Consider the following 16219-nt stretch of genomic DNA (forward strand, 5'->3'; position numbering starts at 1 on the left):
TATTATCATTATGTAGTGATTCTCTTAATCTCTAATAATGGTTTTTACCGTAGATTCCATCTGTCTAATATTAATGTAATACATAATACCAATAATTTCCTTGCTAGGTTCTCTGTTACCAGTCTCTCTCTCTTACAGTTCATTCTTTTTTAAAACATTCATTTATTTATTTATTTATTTATGGCTGCATTGTGTCTTTTTTTTGAATTTTATTTTATTTATTTTTTATAAATTTATTTATTTTTGGCTGTGTTGGGTCCTCGTTGCTGCGCGTGGGCTCTCCCCAGCTGCAGCGAGCAAGGGCCACTCCTCGCCGTGGTGCGCGGGCCTCCCACTGCGGTGGCCTCTCCTGTTGTGGAGCATGGGCTCTAGGCTTGTGGGCTCAGTAGTTGTAGCACATGGGCTCAGCAGTTGTGGCTCACGGGCTCTAGAGCGCAGGCTCAGTAGTTGTGGAGCATGGGCTCATCCGCTCCGCGGCACATGGGATCCTCCTGGACCAGGGCTTGAACCCGTGTCCCCTGCATTGGCAGGTGGACTCTCCACCACTGCACCACCAGGGAAGCCCTATTTATTTTTTTATACAGTAGGTTCTTATTAGTCATCCATTTTATACACATCAGTGTATACATGTCAATCCCAATCTCCCAATTCATACCACCACCACCACCACCACCCGCCGCTGCTTTTCCCCCTTGGTGTCCATACGTTTGTTCTCTACTTCTGTGTCTCAATTTCTGCCCTGCAAACCGGTTCATCTGTATCATTTTTCTAGGTTCCACATATATGCGTTAATATGTGATATTTGTTTTTCTTTTTCTGACTTACTTCACTCTGTATGACAGTCTCTAGATTCATCCACGTCTCTACAAATGACCCAATTTCGTTCCTTTTTATGGCTGGGTAATATTCCATTGTATACATGTACCACATCTTCTTTATCCGTTTGTCTGTCGATGGGCATTTAGTTTGTTCCATGACCTGGCTATTGTAAATAGTGCTGCAATGAACATTGGGGTGCATGTGTCTTTTTGAATTATGGTTTTCTCTGGGTTTATGCCCAGTAGTGGGATTGCTGAGTCATATGGTAACTCTAATTCTTCGTTGCTGCGCTCGGCTTTCTCTAGTTGCGGTGAGTGGGGGCTACTCTTCGTTGCTGTGCGTGGGCTTCTCATTGTGGTGGCTTCTCTTGCTGCAGAGCACAGGCTCAAGAGCGCAGGCTCAGTAGTTGTGGCTCATGGGCTTAGTTGCTCCACGGCATGTGGTATCTTCCCGGACCAGGGCTCAAACCCACGTCTCCTGCATTGGCAGGCAGGTTTTTAACCACTGCGCCACCAGGGAAGCCCCCCTCTTCTTTTTTTTTTTTTTTTTTCCCCTCTTCTTTTTTATGGAGGTAAACTTTATATTCAGTGAAATGCATAGATCTTAGGAGTACAGGTTGATGATTTTGGTAAATTTATATACCCTTATAACCACCACCCGACTCAAGGTATAGAATATTTCCAGCAGCCCAGAAAGCTATCTTGTACACACTTCTGGTCAGCCCCAACCCATCATAGGTAACAACTGTTTTGATTTCTACCATCATAGATTAGTTTTGCCTGTTCTTGAACTTCATGTAAATGAATGATACATTACAGACTCTTATGTCTGACTTCTTTCACTCAACCTCGTATTTTTGAGATTTAATCTTATTTATATATATATATATATCTGTAGTTGATTCTTTTTTATTACTGGATAGCATTCTATGGTACGAACATATCACAGTGTCTTTATCCAGTCTCCTGTTGATGGCATTTGGATCATTGCCAGTTTGGGTCGATTATGAATAAAGCTGCTGTAAACATTGTTTTACAAATTTCTGTGGACATGTTTTCATTCCCGTTAAGCGGGTGCCTAGCAGTACAATGCTCAGTCATGAGGTAGGTGGATATATGTTTAACTGTATAGGAAACTGCCAGCAATATTTTGCTTACTCTTTAATAACGTTTATCACAAAAGTTGTATTGATTGGTTTGTGTCTCTCTTCTGTGGGGCTGATAGCTCTTCAAAGCTAGGATATCTCTTATTCTTTATATTTATGCCAGTGCCTAATACAGTGTCTGGGACATATTTGGTACTCCAAAAATGTTGAGTAACTAATTCTTTCTTTGTATTGCTTTTATGGAATTTATCACATGCTCTCTTATTGGTTGTATTCATCTTCTCTATTAGTTTGCAAGCTTCTTAATGAGTAGGAACTTGTTTTATTCTTATTTGCATTTCCCAGAATATCTGCCACATTGCTTTGAAAATTACTTGTGATGTATGATTGAATAAACCAGCCTATCACCTAGAAGGTGAAGACCCTTGGTCAAAAGAACAAGAGAAGTTTGCCTTCTGTCTCTTCTGATTGGGAAGAAGGAGAGAAGGAAAACCAGGCAGAGCTTCTATTATATCCATTGCCCAAATGTGGGAGGTGGTTGTGCTCACTGAGACTTTTGGCCCGGGAAGAACATTTTGTGCCACAGTGCTTTGTCTAATCTGCCTCCATTCCAGGAATATGTTGCAGCAGTGAGGGAGGGGATTTTACTTTTCATTGGTGAGACTGGTCCCAAAGCAGGTTGTGTGGATCAGTAGAAAGTTTTAATTAGTGTCGCATCATACACTGACACTAAATTAGGTTTTCACTTTGCAGGATGTGTTGCTTATGAAAGAGAGGAAATGTAACATTTGAATATTTGGTATTCTGTTCTTATTTTGCAGTTAAATCCAGATGTGAACGTTTTCCAGCGGAAATTTGTGAATGAAGTTAGAAGATGTGAAGAAATGGATCGAAAGCTTCGTATGTGCATTTTGGCCTTGTCTGATGTTCCTCTAGTGAGCCAAATGTCTTAAATTAGAGTCCTCTTAATAAAGGAAGAAAATACGACAGGAGGAAAAGAAAAGAGGATGTAAAGATGAATTTCTTGTGCACGAGTAGACGTGTGGTGTTTGGGCTAGGTGGTGCTTAATAGAAACTTTGTTTGAGATGACAAGGCTGCAAGCTGAAACTGGTTTTTTTTTATGGGAAGGGTTTTATGGCAGTATTACACTGTAGAATTCTGAGAGGTAGAACCCAGAACACCATCAATTTTAGATGTCAGCAGAGCCGCCTTTTAAATTTTTGATTTGATTTTATTTATTTTTCCGGTACACGGGCCTCTCACTGTCACGGCCCCTGCTGCTGCGGAGCACAGGATCCGGATGCGCAGGCCCAGCGGCCATGGCCCACGGGCCCAGCCGCTCCACAGCACGTGGGATCCTCCCGGACCGGGGCACGAACCCGTGTCCCCTGCATCGGCAGGCGGACTCCCAACCACTGCACCACCAGGGAAGCCCCAGAGCTGCCTTTTAATTTGAGCTATTTATGAGGGAAGAATCTAACACTTATTAAGGTCCTGTTGAGAGTTAGGGTGTTCATATACTTTTATTTTGTTCATTCCCCACAGCATTCCTTCAGGATGGGTGATTTAGTACCCATATTTAGTAAATGAAGAAACCAAAGATTAGAGAGGTTAAGTGACTTGCCCAAGAACGTAAGCTGTCATGATGGGATCGGTGTTTGAATCCAGGTTGTCTGTCTTCAAAATCCAAGATCTTGCTACTATACTATGCCAGCTTTCAGTTAGCTGTTAGGTGAATTTAGTCCCTGTGCTAAAAACTAAGTCAGTAGTTATCACCCGACACACTTTTGTCTTCTGGTGTTTTGGGGCCTTATTCTGTGCTTTGTTTTTTTGTATTTTTTAAGTCAAAACTGACCTGTTTTCAAATTTAATGAAACCCATGTAGGCTGGAGTTGTCTCACTAGGGTGCTAAGTTTCAGCTATTCTACTGAATCGCACTCTTGGTAGCTCCTCTCTGCCACCAGTATCTGTGACCAGAACCGTCATACAGTAGAAGTCACAAAGGGTAGAGAGCTGACACAGATGAGGACCAGTTTTAATATCAGAAGAGGGAAAGAAGACAGTAGTGGGATGATAAACCTGTTTGGGGTAGCTATGCTTTAGAGACAGTAGGGTAGGAGGAAGAGGAATGTGGAGAAAAAAGGATTTATACGATCTGCCTTTTTTATGTAAAAGTGTCTTTCTTAGAACGAAGCTCTTTTTAGCCAGGTTTGGGGTCTTATTATTTTTTTCCTCAAGTATTGGCAATTCCAGACATGTGCAGCTAGACATGAATGTTTCGATTCTGTCTTTCTAGGATTTGTTGAGAAAGAGATAAGGAAAGCCAATATCCCAATTATGGACACTGGCGAAAACCCGGAGGTGCCCTTCCCCCGGGACATGATTGACTTAGAGGTAAACAATTCTTCTGAGGAAGCCAGATAAGTTTCTTTCTATTTAAATGCAGAAAGTAATTTCCTGAGTAGTTGGAGAGTAGAATAATTCTTGCTGTCCTTGTCTGTTGATTGCAACAGCATTGTCTATTGATTGCAAGTTTCTTGTGGATGGGACTTAAATGAATTTGCTTTTTTATGGTATAAAAAACACTGTGGTATCTCAAATACTATCACATGCGACTAAATAAATGTTTATTGGCTTATTGAAACTTTATTGGATCAATGTTAATTTATCCAGTAATTTATTAATCTCATAGACTAAATGAATAGCCTTTCATTAACTTTTCAATAATTATTTTATCTATCCCAAGTCCCCTGAGGAATTTAACCAAGTGTACAACAGAATCTATAGACAAAGAAAGACGATTTTAAGCCAAAAAGTTTTCATGAAGAAAATTGCCCTGGTAAAAACACAATACAGTTGTCCTTCAGTATCTGAGGGGGATTGGTTCCAGGCCGTCCCTCGGATACCAAAATCTGCTGATGCTCAAGTCCCTTATATAAAATAGCTGTAGTATTTGCATTAAACCTATGTACATCCTCCCGTATACTTTAAATCATCTCTGGATTACTTATAATACCTAATACAATGTAAATGCTATGTAAGTAGTTGTAAATACAATGTAGATGGTAGGTAAATAGTTGCTTGTGGGCAGCAGATTCAAGTTTTGCTCTTTGGAACTTTCTGGAAAATGTTTTTCCCCAAATATTTTCGAACCATGGTTAGTTGAATCTGCAGGTATGGAACCCAAGGGTATGGAGGGTTGACTGTACTTGCTGTGTTGTTCAAAGATACTTTTGAACCATCTGGGTGGCGAGTGTTCTGTGGGATGGATGAATTCATCTGTCTTTCAGAGCAAGCATTTTGAGCTTCCTTTGAGTAAATTGGTTTTGTTATTGTTGTTGTTGTCTCTGTAGGCCAATTTTGAGAAGATTGAAAATGAACTGAAGGAAATCAACACAAACCAGGAAGCTCTGAAGAGAAATTTCTTGGAACTGACTGAATTAAAATTTATACTTCGCAAAACTCAGCAGTTTTTCGATGAGGTCAGACTATTGTTTCTTTTAATATTTGAGCAGCTGATATTACACCAGCAAAGTGGGCCATATTTTTATTCCAATAATTATTTTAATTTGCTAGTTTGAAAGCAGTACCATTTCTGCACCCTGTTTTATTTGAAGAAATGTCAGATTATGTTCCATTTTTCATGCAGTACACAGCCAGCCATGGTTTTGTATAATTTTGCATTTTCAGCAATTTTTCATCTCAAGATGGGGAAAGGAACCCTAAAATAGTTGTATAAACATAGTTAGATGAAATTTTTACATTTTAAGGTAAGTATATGCTTAAAGTTGAAGCAACAGGAAACAGTTAGTTATACATGAAATTATAACAAAGGTTTAATCTCCAAACCTTTTGTCGTTAAATTTAAATTTTTATCCTCTATGTTTGCTTGTCAACCTTTGAGCACATTTTTAAGTACTCCAGATTGCACATCACACTTAATTTTTCAAGAGCTTTTCTTTATGTTGTTTGGAAAATTGGTAGGATGCCTTTTTGAAATTCCTGGATTTTCATATAAACTCAACTTTATTACCTTGTAGGGAAAAAATGTTAATAAATTCCTGGGTTAAAAATGTAGGTGACTAAGTTGCCAGGTGACAGCTTGCTGAGGTGATCCCATGGAAAGGATTGGAATAAGGCTTTCAGAAGGCTTCCTCCTCCTAATTAAACCTGAGAAGAAGTCTTAGCTTTCAGCCTGGACGTGCTTTTTCTGATGACCTAAAATATGGGTAACTCTCTTTTCAATAGGTGTCTTTGCCACCAGATTAACAACATCAGACATTTCAGAGATTGTCCCAGTCACTCTTCAGTGTACTTTCCCATAAGTTCTTTATTTCCTTTGCTCAACAACAACAAAAATTAGCAAAGCTTTTGAAAAATAGAAGGCCCATTTTAGTTAGCATCTTATATGTCCTCAGTTTTGTAATTTCTGTCTTTTGAGGAAAGAATAAGTCTCACTAGCTCTCTAGACTGGAGCAGGGGGTTGCCAACTAGCAACATCAGCCTCACCTGAGAACTTGTCAGAATGCAAATTTTCAGTCCACACGAGACTTTTTCAATCAGAAACTCTGAGAGTGGTGCCCAGCCCAGCAATCTGTTTTCACAAGGTGATTCTGAAGCATGCTAGTGTGAGAACCACGGGGCTAGAGAAAGTCAGCTGAAGATGTGATACATTCCTTAGTAACTAAGGATGTGACTCAGAGAAGCCATGCTAATTAAAAGGATCTGTTGGAGCCAGGGAAAGGAGAAAAGCTCACAGGAATTTAATTGCCCAGTCTTCCTGAGAATCAGAATCTGGCTACATACCAGGAGAGGGTTGGTGTGAATATTCAGTTTGCTCACTGAGTTGAGAATTTTGAGACTGATGGTAACTTCTTTCACCAGTCCCTGATCTCACATTAAAGGGTGTGGGACAGTGTGATTAACTCTTTCCAGGTGTTACAGGTCTTTTGCAACAGGCACGGCCACTTACGCCCAAGGGTTTTGATAAACAAATAATCTGGAATTCCAGTGTACTCACTGTGAAAACATTATTGTGTTTATACTCATTAATTCACAGAGCATTTGAAGAGCACCTGCTGTTTGTAAAGCGTAAGATGGGTAAGACATGGTCCCTATGTTCAAGGAATATGTCACTTACTCATATCAGGAAACATCCCTGAACACAGTGCCTCCCTATGCTCACAGATGTGTGCTTTTCTATACATGTCCAAGCTGCTGCCCACAGATCCAAAGTAAATCTGGCCTGCAGGTCAAAGCTCAGTTACTTTTATCATTATTTGGGACTTAATTCTTTTACCCTCTCCCCTCTTTCTTTCCCTTTTGATATAGCCTTTAGTTTACTGCTGGGATGTTGCTGAGATGTATGAAAATGTTTTTCATAACCTCCTGAGTTTAAGGATTGGGATAGGCTTCCTAGTCTAGTTCATTTTGGTAGAAATTCTGAATAAAGACTGACAAATGGACTCCCTTAATGGAAATAATTTTTTAAACTGTTAATTTTATAGTTAAAAAATAGTAAAAACAAAATAAGAGGATATATAAAATAGATAACTAATAAGGACCTACTGTATTGCACAGGGAACTCTTCTCAGTACTCTGTAATGACCTATATGGGAAAAGAATCTTAAAAAGAGTGGATATATGTATGTGTATAACTGGTACCCTTTGCTGGTACAGCAGAAACTAACACTGGTACACTGGTACAGCAGAAACTAACACAACATTGTAAATCAACTATACTCCAATAAAAATTTTTTAAAAAATAAGAGGAACCACTTGGAAAGATGATATAAGATTTTAAAATTGTAGCTATGGGTTTAGGAATTTTCTTTGTGATTAATAGGTCTAAACATGAAATACTCATCCTGAGAAGGCAGACATGACCTTCACGCCCTATCCATTTTGCATTGTTTTCCCTCTCCTACTTGTGCAAAACGTTTGTTTTTAATCTCTGGAAGTACTTTTGAGCACGAGGCCTTGGCTGTGAGCGGTTCTTCTGTTGCTTTCGTCATCAGTCCCTGTCACTCCCCTGTGAGGAGTCTTCTGGCAAGCACCACTCCTCCTTTTCTCTACTAGGGCCCAGTCAGTGTCTTGCCCGCTCTTACCATTAGCTCTTAGTCTCAGCCAGGTCCCTTTCACTAGCCCCTGCCCTGCTGTGGCCATACAGCAGTCTCAGGCGTCACTGCCATGATAGGAGACAAGGCCTCACAGAGTTAAGCACGTCTGCACATGCGAGTGCACGCTTTACTTAATGCAAGAGATAAGGAAACTTGGGACTCTCAGATCTCAGAGATGTGGAATTTCATGAGACTTTCTTCCATGCCTGAGATTATAATGTTTGCAAGTGGCCTGAAACACTACCAATTTTAAACCCTTCTTTTTAATATAATTTGGTGAATATGATCAGTAATTTACAATAATGAGTTAGCAGAAAATGGCTAAATCAGAAGATGATTCTTTGCATCTCCAGGCATAGGGGTTATGATTGGCCAAGTGTGTAGAAAGGGAGACGTAAACATATATTGAATATTCTTATGATTTATAATGATTAAAAATTTGATTTAGCCATTTCTTATCCAGAGCATTTAAAATGACTTGTTAATGATTATCCTTTTCTCAGTCTTCTTGCTTATGAAGAACTGTAAGAGCTGGAGAGATTTCTCTGCATCTTTTACCATAAGCACCATAACATATGAGAGCGTAAAGAAGACTGGAAAAGTAATGGTTAATGGCATGCAGATCCCTGCCTTCCTTTCCTTCTGAGTTTTCCATCCATCTGCTTTCTTTACTTTTCTTTCCCATCTGCCATCTCCTTTGGGGCTTGAGTGAATACCTTAGGTGAAGAAATATAATTTCTTTCTCAATGTAGATGGAAACGGAAGTGTTTGCTCTTGGTAATGTAGCTTGAACTGGATGTGCCGCTTATACTGAAGTGCAGAAATAGAACTACTGAAATTCTGCTACTTCCTTTTTTCAAGGCATGGTTTTAGTATTCTGACTGGGGGAAGGGGTAAATCAGAGGGCATAGCAAGTAATTTAGAAGAACCTTGGCAGTACTTTTATTAGAGAACCCAGATTAGTATTTAGATACTTGATGACATGGTTTTCAATATTGCTTTAAAGGCCATCAGTTAGTGGTTGTGGACATCTAGTTTCTCATCAGGCACAGTTATTTCATTTGACAAATTTTAACTTTCCTCTCTAAGACTTAGGATTCTTAAGTATGAAATAGTGAAATTATTAATTAGAATATTATTGCAAATTTCTATTTAATTTTAATTCTGCTGGGTTTTTTTTTGTTTTTTTAATTCCCAGAGAATTCTGGATATGCTCTTTGGAGTAGTCTAGTTGCTAAACACTACTTGCTGTTCCATCAGTTTTCCCCTTTAGAGCACATATGTTTGCACCGAGTCTGATCTTTATGGTTTACGTAAACCAGGTCTTGTGAACCATGTAGGGAAGTAGACAGGAGGCTTGTGGGTAGTAATCAGTTTCACTGGTTTTTGGCAAGGGACATCCTAAGAGCAAGTTGAAAGGCAGTAGTCACCTGGATCCTCAAAACAAGTTGCCTGTGGCTTGCAGTCAGCTGATCTGATTTTAAGTAGAAACAAAAAGAGCCCCTAAGCTTCCATTTGAGGGCAAGTGGTAACCTGTGCCCCCATTATCTCATCTTAAGGTTTTCTAAATCTCATGACAGTATTTCTCTGCACTTCTGGTGTACCCAGTGCCTATCCTTCCTTTTTTTTTTTTTTTCCTTTTGGTTGTTGAGAGTAGATCCTGCTTCTAGAATTTACTTCCCAAACAATTGCTTTCACTTGTTTAGACTTTCAGACTTATCATCTGGTTTATACTCAGTTCCCCACCCACCACCCTTTGACCTTACATTTATGGTCCTATGACTTTATCAAGAGGGGCTCCCACGTGGCATTTTTCGATAGTGGGGTTGACAGAAATAGAATCAAATTGAAATTTAGAGTGAAAATGATAGAGAAAAATTCTCCTGATTTTTTGTTTAGTTTTGCTTTTGAAAAAGAAGATTATTCTGGCTTACTTCTAGTCTTTGGTCAAACACGTAGTGCATGGATATTGAAGTTGGGGAGGTCAGTCAGTGGAGAAGTCAGTTGGCCTTCATTTTTTAGGGTAGCTTCTCCTTCCTGATGAGAGGAAAGGTGGTAAGATGTATTATGAAGAGAGAGACTAGGAAATGTAGACCTACATCGGAGAAGGTCCTGCTCCTCCTTCATTTTATTGTATAAACTGTCATGGTGGAAATCATTTTAAATCTAAACAATCAAACTAGTCCACATGCTCTATATTGGCTTATTAGCTCTTACTTTTTCTTCACTTCACTTGATTTAGATTGTTGGCTTAAGCTATGTTCTCAAGAATCCTTAAACTGTAAAGCGTACGTGAACTTTTTAATATTCCTAGATTCCTGGTCAGAAACTAGGACATTCAGATATGTTTTCACTTTTCCTTCCCTTTATTGATGCAATGGAGGCTCATGCCTGCCCAGCTATTGTGCTTCTTATCCTTTTGGACAAAGAAATACTCTTTAAATCCCATGGTTTGGAGCATTTTTTACAGTGGTCATGCTGAAAGTTCTCATGTTCTGAATTTTTAAGAGCATGGAAAACTTAGAAATCTGGAGATGGCCCTTCTATCTTTCTCCTGTTCAAGACGGTGACAACGCCTTGCTTTCTTCCTTAGAAAGAGAGTCTCCATCTTTTGCATTCTTACCCAGAGAAAATTCTAGCTTGTAGCTGCCTGTAAAGTTGGTGTTGAATGTTTCTGCAGAGTTGCCTTGTTTTTGCTCAAAAGGAAGAAACACTTCAGCTTCTATCCATATGCAAAGGTATTTCTTGGTACTTTCATGGCTCATTCAGGGAAACATAAGAGAAAAAATGGTTTCCACCAAGTAACAGATTTATACAGGTGTTACCATCATTTAATGTTTTTTCCTTTATTCCTTATTTCTAAAACCATTTCCCCAGATGCTTTACTGGGGTAATTCTGCTTCCTTTACCTCTTGTTTCTTTCCTTTGTTTTCTTCCCCTGTTCTTTTTGTCTTCTTTTTGTAGGTATGTCTTCTCTTTTGGTGTTTTTTTTTTTTTTTTATCTTTATTTTCTGAACTTATCTCCTGGTTCCTCGTTCCCTGCATGCCACTAACTATTTTCATTAGATATTAATTGATTTGTGAATTCAGGCTGAATTGCATCATCAGCAGATGGCGGATCCAGACCTGTTGGAAGAATCCTCATCCCTCTTGGAGCCAAGTGAGATGGGAAGAGGCACGCCTTTAAGACTTGGGTATGTACCACTTCAGCCCTCTATACTCAGTGGGGTCATGTTCATTTTTGCTTTTCAAAAGAGCGGTGTTGCTGGGCATTCACTTGCTTCCAGGATGCCCTCTCTTCTGAGCCCATTGCGAAGTGTTGCTAAGTTGCTTTGCATTCGGTTACTGAGTTGTTCTGTCAACCCTCTGCTGAGTCCAGGAATCAGACTTTGGCAGCCCTTTTTTTTTTTTTTTTTGGCGGTACACGGGCCTCTCACTGTTGTGGCCTCTCCCGTCGCGGAGCACAGGCTCCGGACGCGCAGGCTCAGCGGCCATGGCTCACGAGCCTAGCCGCTCCGCGGCATGTGGGATCTTCCTGGACTGGGGCACGAACCCGCGTCCCCTGCATCGGCAGGCGGACTCTCAACCACTGTGCCACCAGGGAAGCCCCTGGCAGCCCTTTTGACATAACAATGCATATCCTCCTGTTTGGCGTCTTTGCCCCCTGCTCTCACTTTCCTCCCATACCGTGGCGTGGAATTGTTCCCAATCTGGCTCTTCTCCCCACAGCTTCGTGGCTGGTGTGATTAACCGGGAGCGCATCCCTACTTTTGAGCGCATGCTTTGGCGGGTGTGCCGGGGGAATGTGTTCCTGCGGCAGGCTGAAATCGAGAACCCCCTGGAGGATCCTGTGACTGTAAGACAAGGAAATTGCGTCTCATGGAGTAGGTCTTGTAAAGGGAGCTCAGAGCAGTAACTCAGCAGGTGCCACCTGAATCTGACCCTCCCATGGAGGAGCCCTTAGGTTTACTCTGCTTTGATCTATGAATTTGAAGGACTGCTCTTTTCCTCTTTACCTCCATCACATGTGTACATACAATGTATATGTGACGTATACATATATATGTTCAAGCTTTACCCGTGTAGGTATTACTTTGATTAGAAGTGTGTTTTTTCCAGTTATTTTAAACTTTAGCTTTATATGTTTTCTGTTACTTATCTGGGACCAAAAGAAAATTAACTTTCTATGAAAATTAACTTAAAGAAAGACATCTAGTTCCAAGTCTGGTAACATCCATATGTAAAAAGAGGAGAGATTTCCTAAACTGTGATCTTTATAAGCTGATGAAACTTTAATTGGTAAAGTTTTTTGTCTACTTGTTTGTTGGGAGTTTTAGGAACTTAGTTTAAAGATTTATATTGTACAAGATGGGATGATCTTCCCCACCCAATGCTTTGGAAAGTAGGAATAGCTTAGCATCTTGGCATTTGACATAATGGGACAGAGTTCTTAGCATAAACCTACATTTAGAATGGTGAGTCCTAATTTCAGGGATGACAAGCAAAGAAGATTAAATGTTCTGCAAAAAATTTATTTCATTTTGGTATTAGTATTATTTGGAAACCTGGAGTTGGTTTTTATGTTCTCAAGTGTCTTTTGGGTTTCTTAAATTAGTATTCTTTTTTCTACCTAAGAAAAGAGGTTGAATTATAAGGCTTCTCAGAGTCGGTGGGTCATACAACTAGAAATGATCCTGGTAAATGGATCTTCTCCTCGGTACCGAGTAGGAGTGTGGTGACACTTAGGTTACAGTGAGTGTCTCCTTACACTGAGGAGCAGTGTTATAGTCTTACTGAAGGCTGTCCCTGGGTTGTAGAGACATTGTAGTCAGCAATCACACCTAGTGTGGAGCTGTTCTCAGGAATATTCAGCCAAGTTCCTGGGCAACAGAAACATTATTTTATCAACAAATCGAGTAAGGGAGGGTCTGGATATCTACAGCAGAGCAGCTGCACAAAGAATGTGCTCCAGTTTATTCCTAGAGAACTTAGGAATTTCAGACTCTTGAGCCTTACTTTCTTCACTCCTTCACTCTTTTTCCCTCTTTATCCTTCTATAATTTTGTTTGTTTTCCTGTAATAAAGGCTCTATAGGAATAGGAGAAAATACAGGCAACCAGAGACCATCCTGGTTGACACCCACTATAGCTTATTTTCCTGATCTTTCCTTCTAGCCTTTGCCTCATACTTCAGGTATAAACTTGGTATTTGGAATGGATTGCCTTCCGCCCTGCCCCCTAAGGTGTAAATGGGCATGAATCATGAGATTCTGCATCAACATTCTTCCCAACTACTCAGTCCCTTGTAGTTATTCATTCCCCTTTATCTGGAGTTTCTAAGCATGGGAATAAGCAGGAATGGCTTCCTTCTCTTTCCTCTTCTCTGTACTTATGTCATTTAGGCAATATAAGATTTGTTCAGTTTAAAGTTGAATTGGTAAGTAGGGCTAAATTGTTCTAAGAAGAGAATCATCTTTGCATCCGTGTCAATCTCCTGGTTGAGTTGAAAAACAAGTACAGAAAGATTTTTGTGAATCAGAGATTACAGGGCAAATGTTCTTGTAGTGGAGCTTAAGAAATGGATTGAGGGTAATGGTTAAAACACACAGTTGCCATACCCTTAAAAGATTCCAGTTGTTTCTCTGTCACCAAGAAAGTAAGTTACTTAAGAAGTTTTCTTCTGGATTATAAGTCTGAATTCTTGGTTTTTGGTTTGGGGCCTAGGGAGACTACGTGCACAAGTCTGTGTTCATCATTTTCTTCCAAGGCGATCAGCTGAAAAACAGAGTCAAGAAAATCTGTGAAGGGTAAGAGGAAGGTGCCTCCCCCTAGGGTGCATCCAAGCCACCTAACTATTATTAAGCCTAGAGAATAGAGAGACACAAAGCCTGTTCATCCACCTTGACACGGTGAATATGTCTTTTAATAATGTTAAGGTTATTTTAAACAATGAGAAATGGCCTAAGTTTATTTTTTTAGACTGTCAAAATCACAATTTCCTTTTCTTAGAAAAAGTAGTTAGGACTCATGATTTATAAATTCTACATTGTTCTGGGACGATGGGTCTTCATACCTAGCAGTGTACCATAGGCACTGTGCCCTTAAACTCTTCTGAAATTCTGCCCATGAGATCTTTTTTCCATGCCATTTTTCTCCAGCAATTTATAATGTAATTTGTATCACCATTTCTTTTTCTTTTTTTTTTTAATCTAAAGGAATTTAATAGCTACACAGAATGTTAAAACAGTTCAAATGTTGCTGCTCTATCTGTAGGCTCCTTCTCATAAATAATTATTATTAATTAGTGCATCAGTCTGAACGAATCCTGTTTGGGTCCTTCTAGTAAGTTAACATTACTTTCTGAGATTACTTAAATTGGCTACGTTAAGGAATTTCAGTGTTTCTCAGGCTGTTTCTGCACATTCCAGGTTCCGGGCCTCAATCTATCCCTGTCCTGAGACGCCACAGGAGAGGAAGGAGATGGCTTCTGGGGTTAATACCAGGATTGACGATCTCCAAATGGTACACAGAGGCCTGGAGGGAATTTGTTTTTGTGAAATACTACAGTAGAACACCATTCTTCTTCCTTGAAACACGAACAGTTAGTTTATTAGGCACCTGCAGCAGCCCAGGATACATTTCTTTTTTTTTGCTATTTTTAATTCATTCCTTGAAACTTTTCCCCAGCTCCCATGGGGAATGACTTAAAAATGGCATGAATCATCTTCAGATGCTACACATCTGAAATCGTTGTTGCCTAGAGTATTCAGTCCCCCTCCTCATGAGTCTGAGATACTTTTATAGTGAAGTGTGCTTAGTTAGGGAAAAAAATCAAATAACATAGAAGTACACATCAAGTCAATTCTGCCTCACACGCACTGTCTCCAGAGCAGCCACTCTTAACAGCTTGGTGTGGATCCTTCTGGTCACCTTGAATCTGAACCACAGAGTCTAGCCAGTGAGTCCTGGTGTAACTCTCGTACCCAAGAAGAAACATTTCCCAAATCGCAGTGTGTGTGGTTTGCACACACCATGGTTGTCACGGGGTTCTCAGTAGGGGGTCGTGATTTATGCACACATGGAAGGAAAAGGGTGCCCCGTGGGAGCTTTGTTCCCTATTGAAAGGATGTGATGATTGCCCCCTTGAAACGTTAATAAACATACTTAATCCCAAAGGCAGTTCTTTCCAGCAGTGGCAAATTGTCAGAGATGCGTTGTAACTCCCATTTCAGCATCGTTTCTCATCTTTCCCTCCAACCCCCTCTGTACGTTACCCGCCGACTTGACCTGTTGCCAGCTCCTTTCAGATACACTTACCTGTTTAACCAAAGGAAGAGTTTTTTTAGAACTGCTGGTGGGTGATAAGCCATGCTAGTACATTCTGGGTTCTAGGACTCTTCTACCCCCTCCTTATGAGGTAGGCTTGTGGTAGATTTTGAAGAGCATGTGCAATAGTCGTTATAAATGACTAGAATCTGATTTTTAAAACACCAAACTGTGTGAAGTAAAATTTTAAAAGGGATTGAATACCAAGGGGTGAGATGTGTGGGCGTGGGCTGGTGGGGAAAGAGAAAAGCAAATAGAACATTGCTTGCAAGTTTATTTAGCATCTTTTCAGAAGTTTAAATAGTGATTGTGAAATTGTCAACAACCACGAAAGAAAGTAGCTTTGTTCCTTTATTTTCAAGTGATACAAGAGTTTCCCTAGCATGCCATGGCTTTTTTTTTTTTAAAAAAAAACACCTCTCATGGAAGTTACTTTCTACTGCCCAAGACAGTTTCTCAGGGAGCAGTGACGACTTTTTTCCCAAACTGACTTGAAAAGCTAGCTATGATGGAGACTTGAGCTAAAATGATTAATGTATAGTTTTTTCCTCTTCAAACAAATGTGATTTAAGGTAGATTCTCATGCACAAGTGTGAATGGTGGGGTGCTTGCCCAATTTTGGCTTAGCCCCTCTTCTGCTATAGAAATCTTAACTATTTGGTGATAAACAAGGTAGTAGAATGTAAAGTGTTCCTGGCCCTTCCTCCCACTCTATTCTTGGCAATGTGATTCCTCCGAGGGAACTCTGTACTGGTTTCCAAAGGATCAGCCTTCTTGGGGGGAAAGGAAGCCTGACAGAAGAATCAAGCCTTATCTGCTCCATGCTGCCCGTGGTATGTGGCGGTGTAAA

General features: G+C 40.1%; 1 protein-coding gene across 9 annotated transcripts in view; it reads left to right on the forward strand.

The window, feature by feature from the left end:
- The window catches only part of ATP6V0A1 (ATPase H+ transporting V0 subunit a1), an 84728-nt gene that overhangs the window by 35406 nt on the left and 33103 nt on the right, over positions 1–16219 (forward strand). For 7 of the 9 annotated variants that reach the window (XR_003430286.1, XR_003430287.1, XM_027094315.1 and 4 more), the window contains exons 3-9: positions 2746–2824; positions 4222–4319; positions 5279–5407; positions 11135–11238; positions 11774–11900; positions 13768–13850; positions 14472–14565. Coding sequence is in view for 7 of the 9 variants with exons in the window: in XM_027094315.1 (XP_026950116.1) it covers positions 2746–2824; positions 4222–4319; positions 5279–5407; positions 11135–11238; positions 11774–11900; positions 13768–13850; positions 14472–14565 (714 nt within the window). In the remaining 2 variants the exon portion in view is untranslated. The remainder of the gene's footprint in view (positions 1–2745; positions 2825–4221; positions 4320–5278; positions 5408–11134; positions 11239–11773; positions 11901–13767; positions 13851–14471; positions 14566–16219) is intronic. The other 2 variants (XM_027094316.1, XM_027094320.1) reach the window with 2 other exon arrangements.

The sequence above is a fragment of the Aethalodelphis obliquidens genome, unplaced genomic scaffold, assembly GCF_003676395.1.
Source record: "Aethalodelphis obliquidens isolate GAN/ISIS:26980383/991018 unplaced genomic scaffold, ASM367639v1 scaffold89, whole genome shotgun sequence".
In the NCBI taxonomy this organism is placed as follows: Eukaryota; Metazoa; Chordata; class Mammalia; order Artiodactyla; family Delphinidae; genus Aethalodelphis; species Aethalodelphis obliquidens.